General features: G+C 48.0%; 8 protein-coding genes across 8 annotated transcripts, besides 17 other annotated features; all 8 read right to left on the bottom strand.

Annotated features, from left to right (window-relative positions):
* Positions 1-20,816: part of a sequence feature (sequence corresponds to BAC RPCI93-2H8) that runs on past both edges of the window.
* On the bottom strand, positions 195-890 carry Tb927.4.2830 (hypothetical protein, conserved; the record flags this gene model as incomplete). The annotated part of the gene is made up of 1 exon (XM_839340.1): positions 195-890. One exon carries the CDS (start codon positions 888-890, stop codon positions 195-197), a length of 696 nt encoding a protein of 231 aa, XP_844433.1.
* Positions 1,153-1,178: a microsatellite.
* Positions 1,755-1,822: a sequence feature (GA-rich).
* Positions 1,864-4,869, bottom strand: Tb927.4.2820 (hypothetical protein, conserved; the record flags this gene model as incomplete). The annotated part of the gene is made up of 1 exon (XM_839339.1): positions 1,864-4,869. The coding sequence occupies one exon, from the start codon at positions 4,867-4,869 to the stop codon at positions 1,864-1,866; it is 3,006 nt and encodes a 1,001-aa protein (XP_844432.1).
* Positions 5,020-5,047: a microsatellite.
* Positions 5,855-5,883: a microsatellite.
* Positions 6,336-6,381: a microsatellite.
* Positions 6,766-7,563, bottom strand: Tb927.4.2810 (hypothetical protein; the record flags this gene model as incomplete). Its single annotated transcript, XM_839338.1, has 1 exon — positions 6,766-7,563. One exon carries the CDS (start codon positions 7,561-7,563, stop codon positions 6,766-6,768), a length of 798 nt encoding a protein of 265 aa, XP_844431.1.
* Positions 6,919-6,964: a microsatellite.
* Positions 7,653-7,673: a sequence feature (AT_rich).
* Tb927.4.2800 (hypothetical protein, conserved) lies at positions 7,866-9,326 on the bottom strand (the record flags this gene model as incomplete). Its single annotated transcript, XM_839337.1, has 1 exon — positions 7,866-9,326. The coding sequence occupies one exon, from the start codon at positions 9,324-9,326 to the stop codon at positions 7,866-7,868; it is 1,461 nt and encodes a 486-aa protein (XP_844430.1).
* On the bottom strand, positions 9,853-11,562 carry Tb927.4.2790 (hypothetical protein, conserved; the record flags this gene model as incomplete). The annotated part of the gene is made up of 1 exon (XM_839336.1): positions 9,853-11,562. The coding sequence occupies one exon, from the start codon at positions 11,560-11,562 to the stop codon at positions 9,853-9,855; it is 1,710 nt and encodes a 569-aa protein (XP_844429.1).
* Positions 11,991-14,363, bottom strand: Tb927.4.2780 (hypothetical protein, conserved; the record flags this gene model as incomplete). The annotated part of the gene is made up of 1 exon (XM_839335.1): positions 11,991-14,363. One exon carries the CDS (start codon positions 14,361-14,363, stop codon positions 11,991-11,993), a length of 2,373 nt encoding a protein of 790 aa, XP_844428.1.
* Positions 14,372-14,400: a microsatellite.
* On the bottom strand, positions 15,004-16,029 carry Tb927.4.2770 (hypothetical protein, conserved; the record flags this gene model as incomplete). The annotated part of the gene is made up of 1 exon (XM_839334.1): positions 15,004-16,029. The coding sequence occupies one exon, from the start codon at positions 16,027-16,029 to the stop codon at positions 15,004-15,006; it is 1,026 nt and encodes a 341-aa protein (XP_844427.1).
* Positions 16,071-16,102: a microsatellite.
* Positions 16,596-16,623: a sequence feature (AT_rich).
* Positions 16,866-18,884, bottom strand: Tb927.4.2760 (hypothetical protein, conserved; the record flags this gene model as incomplete). Its single annotated transcript, XM_839333.1, has 1 exon — positions 16,866-18,884. One exon carries the CDS (start codon positions 18,882-18,884, stop codon positions 16,866-16,868), a length of 2,019 nt encoding a protein of 672 aa, XP_844426.1.
* Positions 19,393-19,449: a microsatellite.
* Positions 19,639-19,680: a sequence feature (A-rich).
* Positions 19,717-19,783: a sequence feature (T-rich).
* Positions 19,822-19,860: a microsatellite.
* Positions 20,042-20,077: a microsatellite.
* Positions 20,734-20,783: a microsatellite.

The following is a 20,816-nucleotide window of genomic DNA, read 5'->3' as shown; positions in this document are numbered from 1 at the left end:
GATCTACAAACAAATTTTGATCACCACCGCCTTGCGGGGTGCGTCTAGTTAGACAGAAAACAATACTGCTTGAGGTCTCTTAAAAGCAATCCATGCTCTTGAAGTGTCTCCCAGAGGACGCTGCTTAAAGTTGAAGACATACCCTCATGTCTGTTACCGTTGATATTCCACTATGTGTTGTTGATTCAGTACCTCTACACACGTTTCCCCTCCGAACTATGTGTCAGTACTGTCTCACCCCATTGCACATCCGCGCTCAGCAGTGTGCTTACCCCTACATAGTTAGTATTAAAGCAATAAACCATTCCGTAGTCCCCATATTCCATTGTGCCGTCGTATACAGTGTTATCACTGCCTTCGTGCGGCCACTGACTGACCGACGCTTTAAGTTTCTCCACATCGTTAGCATGTTTTTCCAATATTGCCAGCTCTTTATCTGGTAGGTGGGACTTGTCGAGAATAGCTGAATCGGGCCGCCGCTCCACGCGACACAACGTGATGCGAAACGCATTGGATTCCCCCTCCTGAAGCACTCCGTATGGGAGCGCAACAAGCAATGAACTTGAGAAAAACAAAATCGTTCCTTCCGGTCCGGCCCCAATACTTTCTTCGACAGTTACGAACTTTGTGCCACGGAAGAGCAGCATGACCTGTGCTTTGCTGTTTTTCAGTGGTGGTGGGGAATATAATCGTATCTCTGCAGCCTTGAAGGGCACACCGCCGTTGGATGTGGCATCCCCCTCCTCATTGCATAACTGTCCAATGGCTCCTCCAATTAAATCCTTAGGGATTCCGCTTTGCGTACCGACCTCCATCACTGCAGGTGCGGCAGTGGCGAAACTTTTGAACACTTGAATAGCTTTCGGAGTGAACTGACTACCTGGTCGCATATGGGTCTAAGCAGTTTTCGCTAAAGCGTACCAACGCTCACCTCCCCGGTCCCGGTCCGTATGTATATCTTGTTAAATGCCTTTTAGAACAAAGAGTTTCAAACGAGAAAAAAGATGCGTATGGGGGAAATAATTTTCACTGTAGAAAAGAAATCAACAAACAGCGACAATACATGTTGTCCATCGAGCTTCATAGGGGCAGCACATACAACATCGTATATGGTCCCTTTACGTACATATGCAAGTTGCAGAGACAAGGAAAACACACACACACACACACACACACACCATGACATCATCAAACAGTATAAATGGTAAAGTTACAAAACAGCCACACATACACACACAAATGACGATAAAGGAGAAAAGCGCACCCTCCCACGTCCACACTTGGAGAGATGATCCATGAGAGCACATGCACGTGATGCACAGGCAACAACTATGGTCTTCCCCTGTTGTCATTAGGCAAGGCGACGTAAAGATGAGGAATGAAGGGAGGGAGGGGGGGGGCTACATATTCCGACCTTCGAATACTTTACACCCTCGTCACCGAACAATTTCCTCTCCCCTCTACCCCAAACCCTCATTCATATCACTCAACTTTTCAGTTTCTGCGAAGTTCCCATGACTCTGCGCCAAAAGCAAAAACCGTATCTCTCAGGCAGTTAACTCCATTCAGCCCCCTATCGCCTCCGCCGCTACCCTGACGTCAGTGCAAAACACTTCTTTGGGGACTGTAAACGTGAAGCTGTCCACACTTCAATGTGGAACAACAAAACCCTTCCAGCGGGTCCGCCACCCCATGCAGTTTTCCTCCGGATCTTCCACTCGGTGCAGACAATGGAGAGGTGGATCCCCTCCTCATCTTCCTCTTCTTTTGTTCCTGCTCTCTTTCTTTTTCTCTCTCTTCCAATATTTTTTTTCCACTTCCTGTGCATCATCAAGGCCCTTAACCCAGCCCAGCCACCACCTCTCAAAGCATACGAACACTTACGCGAACATACCCAACAACATTGTCCAGTCTATCAATCTCGTTAATTCGATACCAACCATCAATTACCCTCAGGAAGCGTAGGGAACGCAGATCTATCCTACATTCTCCCAGTGGCGCCGCATTGACCCACAGTTTTTCTTCCTCACTCCGCTGGGCCCTCGTTTCTACCCCATCCACTTCAGGTGCGTGGTGCCACAAAGTTAAACGCATTTCAGACAAGCACGGAACAGTTTCCTTTCCAGCTCCCTGTGCTGCCCATGTCTTGTCGGCCGGCAAGAGGGAAGGGGGGAAACCGGGCGCTGCGCCTTCTCGTACCGCAGCCGCCTCTATCGCCGTCCGTTGGTTCTCCGCGGAGGCCTGACGCAAAAACACAGCCTCATGCGGCAGGGACAAGATGCATTCATAGTCATACTGCGGACTCTGTGACTTCGGGACGACGAGGGTGCGGTCGTACTCCCCACGGACAGCAGCCTCCACGTACCAATCCGGTACCACCCCCCGTGACAGCGCACTGGAGCTCGTGGCATTGTAAATGTCTTCAACAGTAAAAAAGGTTGAAGGGGGAGTGAAGACGCGGTACTCACTGTCAATAAGCACGAGGGAACCGTCAGATGCGAGGGCCGAGCGCACACCATTCGCCATTTGATCAGTCGGAACTACTGTTGACACCATAGGGAGTCCGTCCCGGCGGAGAGCAACCAGAGGGAGGTCCTTACAAGAGCGAATGGCCACGTGCATGCGGAACCGGTCTGATGGGCCGTCAGTGGATGTCTTACCCCTATGGAGACCCCCTGTCACTTGTGGTGAAGCAAGGATAGACCGGAAGTTCTTTTTCTCGGGTTCACCGGCATTTTGAACCGTGGGTTTAACAGGGGTCGTGGGACAAATTTGCACCGGATAGACTTCAGTCTGCTCAACCCTATTGCTGGAATCACCTACCCTGTGTCTTCTTTTGGAGCGACCTGTGGACGACGGGGTTGATGTTGACGATGAGCTACATGATTCTCGGTCCTCACTACACTCGCGCTTCCACTGGACTGGTTCGTCAGCGCCTTCTTTCAAATGCACCCTATGGCCTTCTCGGCGGGTTTCGACGAGCTTTTCATTGCTGTGGCTGCCGTTACTCCGCTGATCTGACCTCACAACTGTTACACGCTTCACTCGACTTGCCTCCTTCCTCTTAGGCCCGTTATCCACCACAGCTGGGGCACTGTCCCGCACGCGCACGCACAGGTGAGCTTGCGTTGGGTCCTCACCACTAAATGGGTCGTGCGCCACTATGTCCCTGCTTTGTGCGTGAAGACCGACAATACAAATACCCAGAAGTGTTTCATTCACCAGCACCCGCTTTGCACTTGCTGGGGCTGGTAGGAGCGTCTCACTGGGGGGATTCGACACGGGGGCTGAGAAGACGCGGTAGAAGCCAATAACCATACGACTTTTATCCTCGCTGAACGATCGCACTTGGAAGCCAATGACAATGTGGTGTTCCGGGCCCTTTGCTAGTGGAACACGGTGTACATAGGATGAGTAGGATTCCACCGGCTCATCTGTCTTCACGTCCTTTGACAACCGGATGTCAATGCGCATTTCTTCCATGCCGAGTGTGGCTGGTCCCGACGAAAAAGAGATCCGTGACAGATCCACCTCAACGTACCCGCCCTCAGTGGGAAGTGCTCCCGTACGTTGAAAAGACCGTTGACCAGATGTTACTCCAGTATGCAGTCTACTTTCCTTCGGTGTTTCGTTTGGTTCAACAACACCAGATGCAACGCTATTTTCTGGCGTACCCTTGACGGACCCATCGCTCAGGGAGGTTCGCGAGCTCGCTGACGTGTCAGCTTCTGCCGAAACGGGAAACAAACCAAGCATAAGATTGGACCCAGGTGTGACACCAGGCAATGCCATCGCCCTTTCGATAGAATTAGCATATGGAAGCATTGGAGTGTAGGTAGTTGCACCAAGTGCGCCTTCCATAAGGGCGGAACGGTCAAGTGCCCTTTCCATTCTTGCTCGCAGAGTATGCCCTCGCTGTAGCAATTGACTAATCGTATCCTTTTGATTGGTGGAGAAACCCATCGGTACCTCTGAAGCACGAGGGAAAGAGCCACATAAAGGCACTTGTGAAGCGGGCATTAACTGTGGTCCGGGAGTCGAGTTTGGGGTTGTCCTATCGTCTCTCCCCAAACTTCTCTCACCTCTTGGCCGCTGCTCACCCGATTGCTCGTCTTTTATTGCCTGTGGTGGAAGAATATTCACTCCAACAAGTGTTGGCGAGGAGACCCTTGCCGCCCCCGGTGGTGGGTTCTTCTTTTCTATGCGTGACTGGTCGCTGGTTTCTGCTCCTCCCTGTTGCAGCGCGTGGGATGCCGTGGTGCTGGTGCTCCTTTGTCGCGTGGGCGTCGCCTGAGAAAAATACGTCACGGTGAAGGAGAGCTTCACTTTTCCGACGTCAACTAAGGTCACAGGCGAGGTGCCCTTTTCGGCCGTTTTGCCGTCCGTACTCGACATGTCTCTCATGATGTGAAACCATCCACCTACAGGTGAGGAGGGTTTAAGGCGGTCCAGGGCGACTATGGTCTTTCCAATATGAGTTGGCTTGCGCCGTCCACTATAGCTCGTTGGCACAAAAACAAGAACGTGAACACCACCGTTGAATGATTTACTCATGTTTGTCAGATATTCCACAAACTGCGCTTCATGCGTTTTGATGGGGTAGACAAGAGAAAGTACGCCGCGGACTTTCCCAGGTGTTGTTGGCGTGCACTGTGCGCTCGGCCGCGCTTCGCCCCGGAAGAGAGGCGCAACCGCACAGTGGTCTACAGAGACGGAGATGGGTCGTGCATTTGCGGACGCACATTCCGACCGCACCGCCGAGTTGACTATATCCTCTCGCAGAATCATTTTTTCTACTCGAATACGTAGTTCCCCACACGTCGGCCCTTCAGTTCCTGGAGGTAGGTGGGAACCATACACGAGATTCATCTCTTTTCCCCCTCCTCTTTCCTAAAGCAGTTGGGTGTGTGACACAAAACAAACAAAAAGGGAATCGCCACTAACTTATTACCGGTGTTGCTCACTCTGTCACCTTCTCTTTTACTTTTTTTTCGTTTCCAGGCAAAAAAAAACCAACTCTATATTATATATATATATATATATATATGAGGGCTCGGGGTACCAGCCAGAGAAAGAAAGTCAGCGCCGTCCTTTTCTTAGCCACGAGGCGCGGACGGGCCTCCCCTCGTTCTGCAGCTGCTCCTTCTCTTTCCCCTTCACGACGCCCTGTCCCTTAAATGTCTTTTTTTTTGTTATATCTATTCGTACCGGCCTTTCGCTTCAGCGTTGTACGACGACGGGCGACTGCAGGCCCCGGAAGGCAAACTATGGGGGCGCTCACCCAAACAACTACCAAAGACCGGTCTGGAGCACCTTCCGTACATCAATGAAATAATAAATGTGCAAGGGAGGAAAAGATTATAAATCCATCATTATATAAAGAAACAATGAGGAAGGACACAAGAAAGCGTAATTATTAATACGAGCAACAACACACGGCCTCGGTGGAACAGAGAGAAGAGGTGAGCGGATGACGCGATGGTGTGAATGTGGATATATGCGCGTAAACGTTCCTTCCCGCACATCTCCCGCCAACAACTGGGACGCTAACACGGTCCCCCCCTTCCCCACAATTATCTTTGGTGTCTCTACGGTTTCCCCCGCATCGATGGCATGTTTGGGAAAGGGGGAGGGGAGACAAAATAAAGCAGTGCCTTTCCTCACCCAAGCATAAACAAACGGGCACACGCTCAAACGCACAGTTGGCAAAAAGAATATCACGACAATGCAGTAAGAGAGCAATAGCAGCAACGTTAACTCACTAGGAGACATTTACCTTTATGGTGTAGTTCGTATTTGCAGCGGCCACCTTTTTTTTTTTTGCGGTAGGCGTGCATGAGATCTACAACCCATATCTTTCTTTCTTTCTTTCCTTTTTTTTTTGCGTCTTTCACGACTACCAGCAGTATCATTCGTTCGTTGTTGCGGCTTATGTGTGTGCTTGACCGCTTTAAAAAAAAAAATTTGTCGTTTTTCTCTACATCTCCTTACTTCCACCCAATGTGAGCCACTACTAATATTTCAAATAACTAATGGTGTCCAACCATTGCCAAATACCTCTCCCATCACTTAACTTAATGCATGGACGGATGTATCACCTTTAAGCAATGGCAGTATGAGAAGAAGGAACCATTGTAAGTGATGGAGGCACAACATCTTTCCCTTACCCGTGCTTTATATGATACCATCAAAAACAAACAACCAATAGAGGTAGTTATGGTGTGTGTTTTCTTTTTTTCTCTTTTTAGTCCCCTCCTCTTCCTCTTCCTCTTCCTCCTATCTTTTCATCCCTATTCACACACAAACGCAGATAAAGCAGTATGCATACGTATGCGTATATATATATATATATATATATATATATTATAAATGTATATATATGTGTGTGTGTGCACGTCACTTCCGCCGTCCCGTCTTCTTTCTTTATTTGCGCACGCACGCTTTCACATAACGAAAGAAGAACAGAAGGTGTAGTTACGGGTAACAGCGCATGTACACGTGAAAGAGGAGAACAACGCCATTTCCCTACGTATAAGAGAATAAACGCTTTGAAGTAAAATGAGGAACTGACACAATCATTCTATCATTTCTCCGCTGCATAATTCCCCCGTCTTCCCATCCTCCCCGCACATCCACGTGTATTTTTGGATCACTATGCATTTTATTAACCTGGGAACTCCCTGATTAGACACCATCAATAATGTAAGTTGTCATTCTTTCTCTTTTCCCATATATGTAAAATCACATTCATTCCCTCTTTCAGACTCATTCGCTCATTAACCAGAATTCCAGTGGATGCATGGGGCCTCTCCCTATTGAAGTGTACAGCAGGTAAAAACAACGGCGATAATTACGATGATGCGAAACAACGAAAACAGCGAAGGGGAAACAAGTGGGGAATGGGACAGGAAAACATAAAACAACAACAACAACCAAAACGACAACAGCAACAAACAAACAACAAGAAAATGACGCAGCGGAAGGATGAAGTTGAAGTTGCCCAACTTTCCACCTTTCGCGGGTTCTACTCTCCAACTCATCACAACATCGCCACACGCACACAAACGCGGGTTGATAGTTATTTACAACCAGCGGGTCTACAAGGTGAGGAAAAGATTTAAAAAAAAAAGTGAGCAATAAATACTCAAAAAAGTTTTCGTGCGATATCCTTCCTTCCACCCTCCTTTTCCCTAAAACAAAACAAATAAAGGAACAAGCAGCAACACCGTAAAAAGAAAAATAGAACGTAAGGTAGCTGAAAGAAAGGGAATTGAGGAGGGGTGGAAAGGAAAGGCGACAAGAAGAAAAAAAAAACAAAGTCGTGGATTCATGCGAACCCATGGACGTTTTAGAAGCGAGACCACGCCTTACCGAAGATAAGAGAGCCAAACGAAGAATAAATGGGAGAAAAAAACGGATGAAAAGGGAACTGGGAAAGACGGGGACGTGTAGAAACACTTCCAAACGTACACGAAATGGGTGTATACATGACGGTATTTTTACATCCTTTTCTAAAAAAAAAAAACGGGTGTATCCAGATAAAATGGTGATCACACGATGCATCCCTCGCTTTGGATCACTCAGATTCGTTCGGGAGCAGCTCGTTCAAGTCGAACGCAAAACACTTTATCAACAAACACTTCACGTACGTCTATATTTATAAATAAATATATGCAAAAAAGTACACATGGTCTTGCTACGTGGAGGGAAATCGGTGAAGGGCCGACGACTTCAAATCCCCGCATCGACCTAAACATTTCCTCTTTTCCCCATCCCTTCATTTACCTTCACCATTTTCTCCCTCCCTCTGCTACGCCAATGAAGGGTTCGAGTGTCCTGTCATTTAAAACCATATCATTCCTTCATTAATTCGATGTCTTCGTTCCTTTACTCTTCTTTCCTTTCTGCTTGGTGCCTGAATTCTCATTTCCTATTGAATATGCAAGCGAGAAGGGTTGGTAAACAGGCATGATTCCGTCCGGCTCCAAAGGCTGAAGCCAATCATCGGGATTTGCATCATTGGACGCAGCGGCACCCAAATCAAGTGGTTCCATATCCGTTGGTCCGTCATTAAAGTCAAACAGCGGTGTGTCCAGTGTGCTCGACTGGAGGGGCGTGTGCGGCATTTCGTTGCGTTTCTTACGGAGGAGCGACTTGAGAGTAATTTTGGGTAGCGTGAGACTTGAAGTATTTTTCCTCTTCCGCTTGGGCCAGCTTACAACAGTTGTCTTGCTGCCATCCGCCTGTTGATGCGACTGTGAGACGAGCTTGTAATACGCCGCCACACCATGGCAGACCAACCTTCCGTAGCCGTCGCGGAATCTATAAGTTAGACTTTTACTGGGGTCCCCACTCTTGATGAAGGCAGTAAAGTTCTGCTCCAAGTCTTCAATTTGCTTAGACAAGAATTCGCTGTTAATCGCATGCACGAGCTCCCCACGTAGTCGAGAGTTGAGGTTTTGGAATCGCACTTCACCCGAGTCGGGATCCTTTGGTTGTGCATTGCCAGCAGGGGCATGTATTTTCACCCCGTAGCGCTCAAGTGCCGCCGTTTGTGCATCTTCGTCAAGATCGAGTATATCATAGAAGACTTGAGGCAAGTCGGAAAAGATGGGTCGCAGCGGCGGCGTCTGATCCGCGTCGGTTTCACCATTTTCTTGCATCTCACGGTAGTTGTCCAAAATCTCACGGCCCAACTCTGTCGCAAGATAAGTGTTGAGAAGCCGGTTTCGCACCTTCCGATTCTTTGGGGCTCGAATTCCCGGGTATTTCCGGTACCCCGCGCCAGCGAGACGCTTTTTGTTTTTCTTTTGTTCCTCTTCTTCCGTTTCCGTGAGTGGTCGCTGCGCTTTTGGGTCAAGGCAAATAACGCTACCGATCTCCGCTGACCGGCGAACGTACGCAAGGTCCGCATCACTGGGCTCGGAAACTGCATCGCGCAGCATAACAAGATCAGCCCCACTACTGTAACCCACGCTTCCGGTGTGTATTTTGTTCTTTCCGTGCTTGTACAGCTCGTATGGGTGAAATATCATTTGCTCTTCGTAAACTACAGGACCGTTGTGGACAGTAAGCACTTCCCTTGTGTGCTGTTGCAGCGCGTCCGTTACGGTAATGCGGTCTGCTGATGTATCCGTTACTTCGATACGGCGGTTTAAGCGCTGTTTCTTAGCGTGACGTGGTGTGGTGAGTGGGACGGGAGTGACTCGCGGTGCAGTGGAGTCACTCACTTGGGCGGATGTCGTTTCGTCCCCTTCCTTCTTCGATGAATTATATGCCGTGCAAAAACTCTCATTTACTGGATCATCGTTTGCGCTCACGGTCATTCCGAATACTTCTTTTCTTTTTGGTAAATACTTTCAATGATTCACTCGGATTTTTCTTCTTCCACGCCGTCACTAACACCGGCTGTGAATTCAAATGGCAATGTTATATATTTTAAAGGTAAGAGAATGAAAGGTGAATTACGAAGGAACTGTCTCCAATGGTACTATAATTAAACAGCCCCCTCCCTTTTTTCTTCTTTGCTTACTTGCATACGTGCGCAGGCGAACGTTTACCGCCCTCTTTATATCATTGTCGCACCTTTTCAGCAACCCGTTCCCCATACACACCTTTTCCATCGCAAAATCAAAAACTTCCCATCAAGTTTCTTCACTCAGGCGAAGGAAAGCCGTTAGGTGTAATTAAAAAGGAAAAAAAAAAGGCAAACTTGAGTAAGGAGGCACAAAAGAAGAGAGCACAAAACACCCTCCCCCTTTCAGTTCCTTCTCCGCTTGACCAGCCCAACTGTTCGTGCAACAAATCGTCCGTATCATCAAATTTTCCTTTCGTTTTGCCAGTGGCGTCACATCAGTCCACTTCACCGGTGGAGTCCACTAGCGGCTTCCCTCGCAGCCTCATCGCTTCCTCACGGCGAAGGTGAGCGTCAGCGTCGGCGGGGATGCGAATTTGCTGATCGAGTTTGGAAGCTTGGTAACCGTGTGGCAGCTTTTTACTAAGCGACGATATGGTCCCGAAGCGATTCGAGCGGCAAAGCGCCTCGAAAGTTTCAATGTTCATGTCAATGCCCGCCGCACACGCCTCCAAAAAGGTCATCATGGCAGCATTGCGCGTGTCGGCAGCACGTATCAATAAGTTATAAAAAGTGGCATTAGGTTCCACTCTGGGCTCCCCTGGTGGGTGGCGAATAACGTGTTCGATAAAAAGGGAAGTGGCGGATGCGAAGTCCCCTTGTGGCAGCGTAGCGAACATTCGAATCATGATCTCCACAAGCTCAGCCTTTTGCTCACCCGACAGCTCGAAGCGCTTGCGGATGAAAAGAAACAGTGACTCCGCCTGATCAATGTGATGATCCCTCGCGCAGCGTCGGAGAAGCGAGGCCCAAAGAGTGAAGGGCACTGCACCATCCTTCTCCAGTGCTGCTGCTGAGCGGAATTTCAACAGCTGCATAGCACTTTGCAAGGAAAGTCCACTAAGGAGGTCGTTGATGATTCCCCACGGGGCCGCACGAAGTACTTCTGGGTCAATAAGGCGTCGGACGTCTTTGACCACAAGTGCACGAAGACCGCCATCAAGTTCAATTGCCTTTGCTGTCACCATCAACTTTACCAACAGCCGCAGTTGGCACTGCTGGACAACCTGGTCGCTGCTTCTGGTTGTTAAGCTCCCGCTTCCAATCACGTGCGGTACATCGTTTTGGTCAAACGCAACCATCGAATTGCTGTTTGCCGTGTTAAAGTAACGCATCACCCTTTCGACATCCCCTTTGGATGAGCACCATGTGAGTGCTGCATGGACTGCGCCGTAAGGTAGTGGCGATGAACCTTCTTTGCATGTCTTGAGCAGAAGTTCCCACCATTGATCAAGGAGCTTCCCAGCTGCCCCCGTAACGGCACACACAACAAATACGGCGCTCCAAAGTTCTGGCGTGATAAAGCCCTCCCCTCGCGTTTTGAGTGCATGTCCAAAATAATGAAAGGCTGTGTCGCCTGCTACAGGGTTGGGTCCCTTCCGTTGGGCAGTAAAAGAATGCATGATGGTCACATAGGTTTCCGCTGTCGGATCCATATGATCATGCTGCTGCATGCAATCAAGTACCAGTTGCACATCTGCATGGGAATTCACTAAAGCACTAAGGAGAAAGGCATTGTAGAAGTCAACGAGCGAAATCGCATCTCCACCCACTTGAGCCGCCCATCCATCTCGGCACTCCAAAAGTTTGCCTAGCGTTAGCGACTTGGGGGTTTCAGTCGAACCTCCGAAAGAGTCATTACCCTCAAGAAGACTCTGAAGCTTGGATCGGTACGGGTCCAAAGCTGCACTGAGGACCGCATCACGATATAGACATTGGCGGTCTTCAAGAAGGCTGGCCATTACGCGGCGCAACTCCTGACACGTCGAGCGCACCTCGTCTTTCTGGGGAGACACGCCAGCACCTTTTGCATTGATCAACGGAGCCGCAGCACTTGAGGCACATTGTCGGTAACCCATCAAGAGTACTCGTTGGGGTTTAGTAACATGGATACTAAAATAGCTGGAACGCAAACTTCTGTGTATCATTCAGCCCCGAAGGAATGTTACCCACGGAACCACTCCAGGCGTGTGTGTCCGTCTGTTTATGTGTGTGAGAAAGAAGTATTGATTAAAAATAGAAATAGTTGAAAAGACGTGACGACCTAGCGGCCCGAGGCAAATATAAAAAGGGACATGCAACAGGTTTCTGCAGGCACACACGTCCGTATGCCACGTGTAACCCGATTGTTGTGATCATAATGAGGACAACAGTCATATAGAAGTCGATCGGGTATGTACAAAGGATTGGAAAACACACACACACACACAAAGACAAACACACGAGGAACGACTGTGCTTCATCAAAACTACATTAGTACAATATGGGTTCCGCCTCCAACATCGCGGTGAGGGCAGAGCTTACCGTCAGAGAAAGGCCTGCCGTTTTGCTCACTGAACGGCTACTGGTGGCCGCCTCAACGCCCATGAAAGGGGTTTGAAGCCCGCTTACCGGTCCCAAAGTTCTCGGATGTTCGATGACATTTCATTTCTTCCGAGAGTTTTCGTTGTATGATTTCTTGATTTGGAAGCCTGTTTCCCGCAGGTGAGCCTCCCCGCGTTGTGCTGGTACTGCGGCTTTGCGGGCTTACAAACCGCACACCCTCTCGTTTTGTCAAGGGTGGTTTCCTTTCACTTGCAGCCCGTCCGTTAATAATCGTGTTGAATATGTGTACAGACCGCGGGTTGATTGCCGGGCTGAAGGTACACGCCTCCAACTCCAGTTCCTCAGTGGACTTCACGTGCACACTCCGTTTCTGTGAGGCAGGTGAGGGAGATCCATGCGATTTGCTTGTGTTTAGCCTCTCATAGGAGCGCTCTTCTCCGTGGAGTGCCTGTCGTTCAGCCTCTCCACGCGGTTGTGCTGCAGACGGGGAAACTTGTAGACTCTCCATATCACTTGTCGACTGTTCATCCGCGGGGTGGAGTGGGGGACCGGCCACTCGCTCCTCAATTTTACCCCTTTGGGTGCTATACGACACCTTTTTTGCACCGCAGTTGAGGACTTGCGGCTGCGCGCCAGATCCTTTTACTGCTCGTGCTTTTGACAATTGCGGTGTACATCTATGGGATTCTGTATTTTTAACCTGCTCCGAGCGCTGCTGCCTGCGGATGAGGAGTCGCTCCACCTCATCTTCTCTCGCGCAACCCGGCTCAGTTATTATGGGACGTTCTCCATGTTGAGTAGAACTACACAATATGGTGCTTGTTGCGCCCATTCCGTTTCTATGGGTTCCGGTGCATCCACTGGATGCTCTATCCGTGTACGGTGCCGTTGGTGTTGCCGCTCGTCTGCCCCTTTCGGACATCGCCGTACGAGCGGCTTGCCCTCGTGTAGTGGAAGGGTCCCTTGGCGGCACTGCCTCCATTTTACGTACCAGTTGACGATTAGTGTCCTCGATACCACGAGGGACCGCCGCACACGAACTGTTTGTTCGCCTTGCACCGAAGCGGTCCCTCTCAGGGCGACGGGGGGAGGCCGGTGTCCCCCGTCTCTTCCATTTCTCCTCCTGTTCCTCCTCGATATTCCTCCCCGCGTCGATTTTGCGGGAGCCACCTGGTCGCTTCAACATTAGCTTGCCATCCCTGCCGCACATCTTGACATCAGGATGAGTAATATCGGACGTATCACTTCCCTGGACAGTGCCTCCTTGCGCAATATTTGCTGCATCAGATCCTTGCACTTTCTTGGAACACCCACGATTCCTTTGCCCAACCTCGAAGCGCAGCGGCGTCCCCACTCGATCACAGTCCGTTTGGAGAGGGCCGACCAGCTTCTCGTCCATTCTGTTGACTCCTGTGTGTACATTGGGTGTCGAACCACTCGGTTCCATCCCTTCCCCCTGGTTCATCTTCTGTGCCGCTAACGCTGCCAAATAACGTTGCAGTGGCTGGAGGGCTCGAACCTCCTCAAGTCCGTTCTTTTCAACAAACCGTCTTGCAACTTCGTTCACATTCTCCCCGGCAAACACCTCCAGCCTCTTAAAAACACCCCTGCTTACCTCAACATCTACCGCCCAAAGCGGCTCCAGATATGTTACCAACGAGAAGACGAGCCCACATGACTGCAACCGACTGCCTGTGGTCCCCGTGGTGAAGCCGCGGTCTCCAACGAGATGTGGGGAAGTCGCTCGTGAGTGTTTCGAGGTGTTGTTGGACTTGGCTGCGACACACGACACCTGAACCCCACGACTTTCCCTCACTGCCGCCGGCGTAGAGCACGGCGTACCGTCAGTACCAACCGAGGGGCTGTCGCAGAGATGAGAATGATTTTCGCCTTCCCGCTTTTCCCCCACTGCGCATCCCACGCAGGTATCATCAACTGCTTTCGGGGACGTGAGAGACGCAAGATGTATATACCCGACAGCTGCACTGCCATCACCAGCAATACAGTGCTCCTCAGAACCAAGCAGAGCTCTCCGCCGCAACTGCAGCACCTTTTCCTCTTCCCGAAGGGTGGCGAGACGCGCCTGAGTTTTCTTAACTTGATCGCTGAGGTCGGACATGACGATGGAATCCTGCAAGGCGGAAATGTTTGTCTTGTCCTCACCATTGTTGGTGTTGAGCCCCAACCCGCCTTCATCGCACTGGCGGTCGGCATGCAGGTGAACGAGTGATTGAATGTATGGTCCCTCCTGTTGCTGTTTTTGTATTGGGGAGGGCCACGGCATGGCTTTCATGTCGGTGTGCGGTGCTGGTGAGTTCGCAGTTTCGGAGGCTACAGTTGATGTACAATCCCCTAATGAAAGTATGCTATCTCCAGTAAGGTTCGATGGGTCACAATGTGTCATGCGTTACGGTGTGTGTGTGTGTGTGTGTGCGCGCGTGACACGATGGGTTGTGGCACTAGTGATGGTGTTGATAATCGAATGGCCCTAAACGAAGTAGCCAGTTGGTTTGGTAATACTAGTCCCACGGGGTGAGGGAAGGAAATACAGGTAAACTTTGTGCAGAATCAAAGAGGAAACAAGACACGAAACGTGGGATGATATCTTTTAAAAGCTCAGTTTTTTTTCCCCTCTCCTACCAACACCAGTAGACAGGTAAACATACACACATACACACACAAACACATTTAACAGGTCGGCGAGTTTGAGATGACGATTATTATGACTGTCAAAGTATCCTGGCGCAGAGTGCCGGCGGTGCACGATGGTAAAAACTGTTTACTAAAAAATGTTGAGACTCTGGTGGTCTGACAGCATTTTCCTGTTTTCTCTACCCTACAGGGTGGGCATCACTGTCATCGTATGAGCTTCTCTGAAAGAGTTGGTCTCTTTTTTTGTTTTTTTTCCTTTCTTCCTCCCATACAGAACGAAAGATATCCAACAGATACACACATTAAATAGACGAAACGATACTACTGGGAAACATTTCCCTGCGCAAACGAGAGGGCAAATTGTGCGAAACGCAGACGTTATATAATAGCCTTCAGGAGGCAGTGGCTTCCCTGACACCAAACCAGCGCAGCAACGTGGACTGCACACAATCAGACGATATGTCTTTCGTCAGGGAATCGCTGTTCAGCAGATTACCACGGTCATACGTGGAGGTTAACATGGAGACCTCGTGGGCCACATTTCCTCCTCTTCCTCCTCCGGCGACGACAGCTACCAGCCACTTCTCCGCCGTTTTTTGTGAATGCCCGGCCACCGCAATAGTTAACTTTTTCAGCATGCTGTCAAGGATGTTGATGTCATCAAAAGCTGCTGCATTTCCTTCCCCTTCAGCAGCCTTCGAACCGCCCCCCACGCCTGTGTGGATATAAAGCAGATCTCCATCGTTCTTCGTGAGTCGCTCGAACGCATGAAGCACATCTTCTTCAAGCAGCTCCGATGAACTCGTAGTAACGGGAAGTATTTCTACTCCGCGTCTCCCACCGTTGCTGCTCTTTTCTTCCTTGTTGCTCTGACGATCGTCGGAAGATGACGCCAACACGATGGACCGTTTTCCCTCTTTTGCTAATTCCTGTAGGAGTTTTAAAGAGTTGGATCGCCCGTTTGCTTCAGACCACCCACTCCCTCTTGACGTATCCGGCGCACTGGTCACTGACCAGTTCTTCTTTGCTCCCCAATTCGTGTACAAATAGTTTCCCCCAGCGGCGGTCACTAAATTCATAAAAGGCGCCTTGTTGCTTTCAATTGACAACTTTAGCACGTCTGGCCGAAGCGATGGGGCCACAATCATAACGACCCGTTTCTTGGTGTTATTTTTGAATTGCGGAACGGGTATTGTGGAGGTTGCGAGTGTTGTTAGCATCAGCACCACGGATGTTAGGGAGATAAATATTAACGGTGTTCTATACCGTGCGCGCCTATTTAATACTTTTTTTAATTCACTGTTCAATGAGGAACCACCATTTCTAGCCGCTTCTCGCGGCGACTCACTCTGGACAACCACTTCTTGATTCTCTAGCTCCATACCGCCTTCCCTTTTTTCTATTGGTGTCACCGCCATTTCCTCTCTTCTTTTGCGCCTGCTTTCGCTTTCGTTTTACTTTATTATTATTGCTATTGTTATTATTATTATTTTTTACTTTTTTTTTCTACACTCCGTTATCTGTGCGCCCGGTGGCGGTGCCGGTGGTGGTTAGTGGCTTCCCCGGTAAGAACTAGTCACACAAAGAAAGGAAGGGTAAAACAAGAAAAAGAAAAGGATTGAAAACATAAAATAAAGTAATGCAGCAACCGTGATGGTGTTGTTGGAGGTACAACGTTGTGGTGAGTGCAAGAAAATAATACACGCCAATAGAATTGCTAGCCGAAGAGAAATAAATATGGAAAGGAGCTCAAAACTGAAGGAAAAAAAAAATCGTATCTGTAAGCAAGGAATTGATCGTAGTGGTAGATTGGAGCTTGGTCCAATTTTCCCTCATCAGATTATTCCTTTAGTACACGCGTGTGGCGTTTAAATTTTGTTTTTTTTTTTAGAAAAAAAAAGCAGCACAGAGGGAGAGTTGCAGTGGATAATTATTCACACAATTACTACGCCGTTCGGAGGTTGCAGCTGTTAGGCAAAGGGAGTAATTAAAATGTAAAAATAAAAAAAAAAGAACAACAGTAAATAACCGCTGCTGTGTCTCCAAAGAAACAAAAAAAAGAAAATGTGAACAACAGAGACCAGCAACTGCGTCATTGCAGCCGCTTATAACAAGCGGTGCACAGCGTTGTGTGCATATCTGCGCATTTGCGTGATGCAGTAAAGAAGGGAAAACTCCGCTACTATCACTTCCAACTCAACCTTCCCATGCTTCCGCGTAGGGCAAGTTTATTTATTTCACATATTTGTTGTCACTAAATGATGTGACTGACCACTGGCGCCTCCTTACCATACTCCGTCAGGTGTAATTTAACATCCATCACGTTCTGAAAGAGCCGTTTGTGGTTGCTTTCTTTAACTTTATCCAATAACTTGTTCATCCGTCCCTCGTCACCCTCCACAGACGCCAATACGGCTTGCTCGTATATCATTTGAGGCCGCACCCAGGAAACTGAGCACTTTTCCCGCTTGTATTTGGATGATATTGCGACTGCTCCTTCCAGACATGCACTCGCTTCTTCCCGTCTGGATTCGATCCTGCATAACAAATTTGCCTTGACTGCCGCGCATACGATGGTCGTGTATGTTTCAATATTCTTTTCATCACCCTTCTCTGCTGGTGCCTCATTTCCGCAAGCCCCGTTTCCATCATCTGTGGAACCTATTTGAGGTGAATCACTGCACTTCTTCGATACTCTGTCGATGATATCTAGAAACTTTTCCGTATTAGACTGCGGCATCTGATGCGTGATGTCGAATAGGGCAAGGAGCTCTATCACACCCACTCGTACAGGGTTTCGTAGCTTCAGCCCCTCTAAAGGGAATGGTGTGGGCTCAACAATACGTTTGTTGCCTTTATTGGGATGTTCAATGCCACAGTGCTTAAACGTTTCCCCCAGTCTCACGGATACGAACTCCTCTACCGACACTGCTCTACCACCCATAATGTTTATCCTGTAGTGTGCCGTCCTCCATAATGCCTCCGATGCTTCCTGTTGATACTTCGCCACACCCTCCTTATTTCCTGCCTGTTCAGCCTCTAGCGCTAACATGTCAAAACAACACGCCTGCGCGTACCCATAAAACAATTTTGACCATGCTGAGTGATCCTCAAGCCTCTTGTATAATTCAATGGCTTCCCTCCACTGCATGGTGATGACAAAATTCCACCCCTGATCATAAATGGCGAAGTCCCGCAACTGCGGCATCCACTTGGCAACTTGTCCCTCCTCCGCGGCTTTCAAGCATTTGGACAATGCGGACATACTCCCTTCAACATCTTGCTCCAAGCGCTTAATACGGCCGAGGATCCATAAATGCAATAGAGACTCACCCATTGGTGGCTGATCCACCGTGTGCTCAGCAATAGCTTTAGCAGCGGGAAGCCACCGGGGGACATGAAGTGGGCAGAAACCCGGTACAAAACTCGTGATGACCATAAGAAACAGAGCAGCAAAGGGTGCAAATAGAGTGCGACTCTCCCATGTCATAGAGATGAATTTCATACCATGTTTCCTGTCGTATTTGAGTCCCAAGAAACCGAGGATGGACAGTACACGTGACGGGAGGAGTGAAATGACAACATGTGTAACTCCCACCATCAACAAAAGACCGTACACGCTGTTGCGGTCGGCTCCCAAACCCTCGTAGGAATTTGCATCTTTCTTCTTCTTAAGGTCTTCCAGCTCCCGTTTCAGCGACTGCAGAAGCTTATAGGAATTCTTCAGGGCCATGCCACCGCGGAGAAGTGCCATCATATCACCCTGCTGGGAGATGAGCAGAATCCCACGGACGGCAAATGACTGCGCGCGGATTGTTTTTGCGCGGAACATCCCTGGTTGAAATTCCCGCCCAGCTTCTCCCCAAAACAAGTTTGTTACGGAGCCAAAGAAACCTTTGGGGATTGTGGCAACTTCAGTGGAGAATGCTATGGAAAAATCAGCCTTCTGAAGAGCATATTTTGTATCGTTCACGCCCATCGACAACAGAGATTTCAGTGCTGCCAGACAACAGGCGCCGAGCGCATGAAGCGGATCAAGTGGCGCATTGTTATTCATAATATCTTCTGCATCCTTTACCTTATTCATGAAGAACAGTCGCATTCCTTTCTCCACCAGTTTATCCTTTTCCTCAATTTCCTGCAACGTGGCCTGCCTAAGCTTTTCGACGTGCTCCTTGTCAAGTTTGTGGTTGCAATTCGTAGGATTGATTGTATCATTCTCCAGTTCTTCTATCTCCCTGGCGGAAAACTCCATATGATCACCCTCTTCCATTTGTAAAGACAAGAACGCAGACTATTAACAGACAAAAACCCCAAACAAGTCTCGATAAAGGAGAGAGAGAGGAAGGAAAGAAAAAAAAAGGAGGAATATCAATGTATGTACTCACTTTACTTTACTTTTTTCTTACCTTTTTTTTCCTCTTGTCGATGTGACCCCCCTCAACTTCCTTCCCTTAATTCCTTTTTCTCTATCTCTTCGTGGACAGTTACGCTAATTGGATGTGCTTCTTTGCTGCACACTTCCTCTTCCTTTCTTTCTTTCTTTTTTATTTATCTGCGCGTTGTGTGGTTAAGAAGAAACACGTAGGTATGATTCACCGAATAGGAAAAAAAAAAGACAATTAGTCCTAAAAAAAAATAATCAAATAAGGGGAGAACAACACGACGTTGAAAAAGTGCAGACACATACATTATGGTAACACTTACAGATAGGGGCGCCACATGGTGGTATATTGACACATTGAATTACTATTTAATATTAACATTCATCCGGAGTATACACAAAAGTAATAGAGACAGTCAAAATAACAATAAGAACAATAATAATGATGGTAATATAACTGAACATACGCAAAACCCTCCTTTTCCGTGCGCCTCCCACGACACATCTGCCCACGACTCCAGATGAAACAACAGTGAAAGAAGAAAAAGGAGGAGGATGGAAAAAAGAAAATAAAAATAATAATAACCGCGATGAGGGCCTTAATCAATCACTTTCTCAGGCGCCACATGACAACTGTACTTGCTTCATTTCTCTACTCCTTCTTTTCTTTTCTCTTTTTTTTTTTGTGTGTGCCTTGTGCATACGATGTGATGCTTACATGAAGAAAGGAAATGAAAGTGAAAAGAAAGAAATGAAAAGAGAGAAAGAGAGAAGGGGAAAGTAAAAAATATGATCAGCAAGTCCATATGATCCCAAGGAGGAGTGTAACAAAACAACAACAGCAGCAGCAACAAAACAACAACAAAACATGAAGTAAAGAGGGAAACCAAACGAAAACAGTTGCGTTCTCGAGCCCCTGGTTGGAACAATGACACAGCCACGAAAACACGTTACTGGTTTCAATTTCCAGTGACGGGGAGGAAATACTGAAGGGAGGGTTAAGTGGCAGTGGAATGGTGAAGACAAGAGATCATAAATGTTTCCGCATATTTATGAATATATATATATATATATATATTTATCCACGCTCACACGGCCACCCATGCGCATTCGTTACTGGGCGCAGAGTGCAACCCCCCATGCCACACATGAGGAGAGAAATGAATGGAAAATAAAGGCAAATAATAAGGGAAAGAGAGAAGAGGTAAAACGGAAAAGATAGAGGAAAAGGAATTGTGGGGGATGGAGAAAGGTAATTTAAGTGCCACTCGTTGTCATGTCTTCATTTGCTTCTCTCCATATACTTGTAAAACACATAAATATACGTATGCATGTATTCAAATATAAAGATTTAAATACAAGTGTACTCGTAAGTAATGTCTCCTTCTTGGTTTTATTTTCCCCCCTTCCACAACACACAAGACTTATCACTTTAGACGTTATTTATTTCGCGGTACCGCACCACTCCTCCTATTCTCTCCTGTACTTTCTCACGCATTCACCCACATGCGTAATGATGATTTTATGGTGGCGATGATTTTCCTGGAAAATGGAAGTAAATAAAGGAGGAAAAAAAGAGAAGGGACGTGCAAAAGTGAAAAAAAAAAGAAAAAAAAACGTGGCAGATAACAAAAGGTAGAAACACACCGAAACAAACAAATGCAAATGGAAGGCGGCGGCAACGAACTAACGACCAAACAAATGAATGGAGAGAAAGAATCAAATTAGTGCACTGTGCTATAAATATAAATAATATAAATGTAAATAAATAAATATATATACATTTATTCCTTCTTATTTCGTTTCATGTACCCCCACTCC

The sequence above is a fragment of the Trypanosoma brucei genome, chromosome 4 (assembly GCF_000002445.2).
Source record: "Trypanosoma brucei brucei TREU927 chromosome 4, complete sequence".
In the NCBI taxonomy this organism is placed as follows: Eukaryota; Euglenozoa; class Kinetoplastea; order Trypanosomatida; family Trypanosomatidae; genus Trypanosoma; species Trypanosoma brucei.
This window is presented reverse-complemented; position numbering and strand designations above follow the sequence as displayed.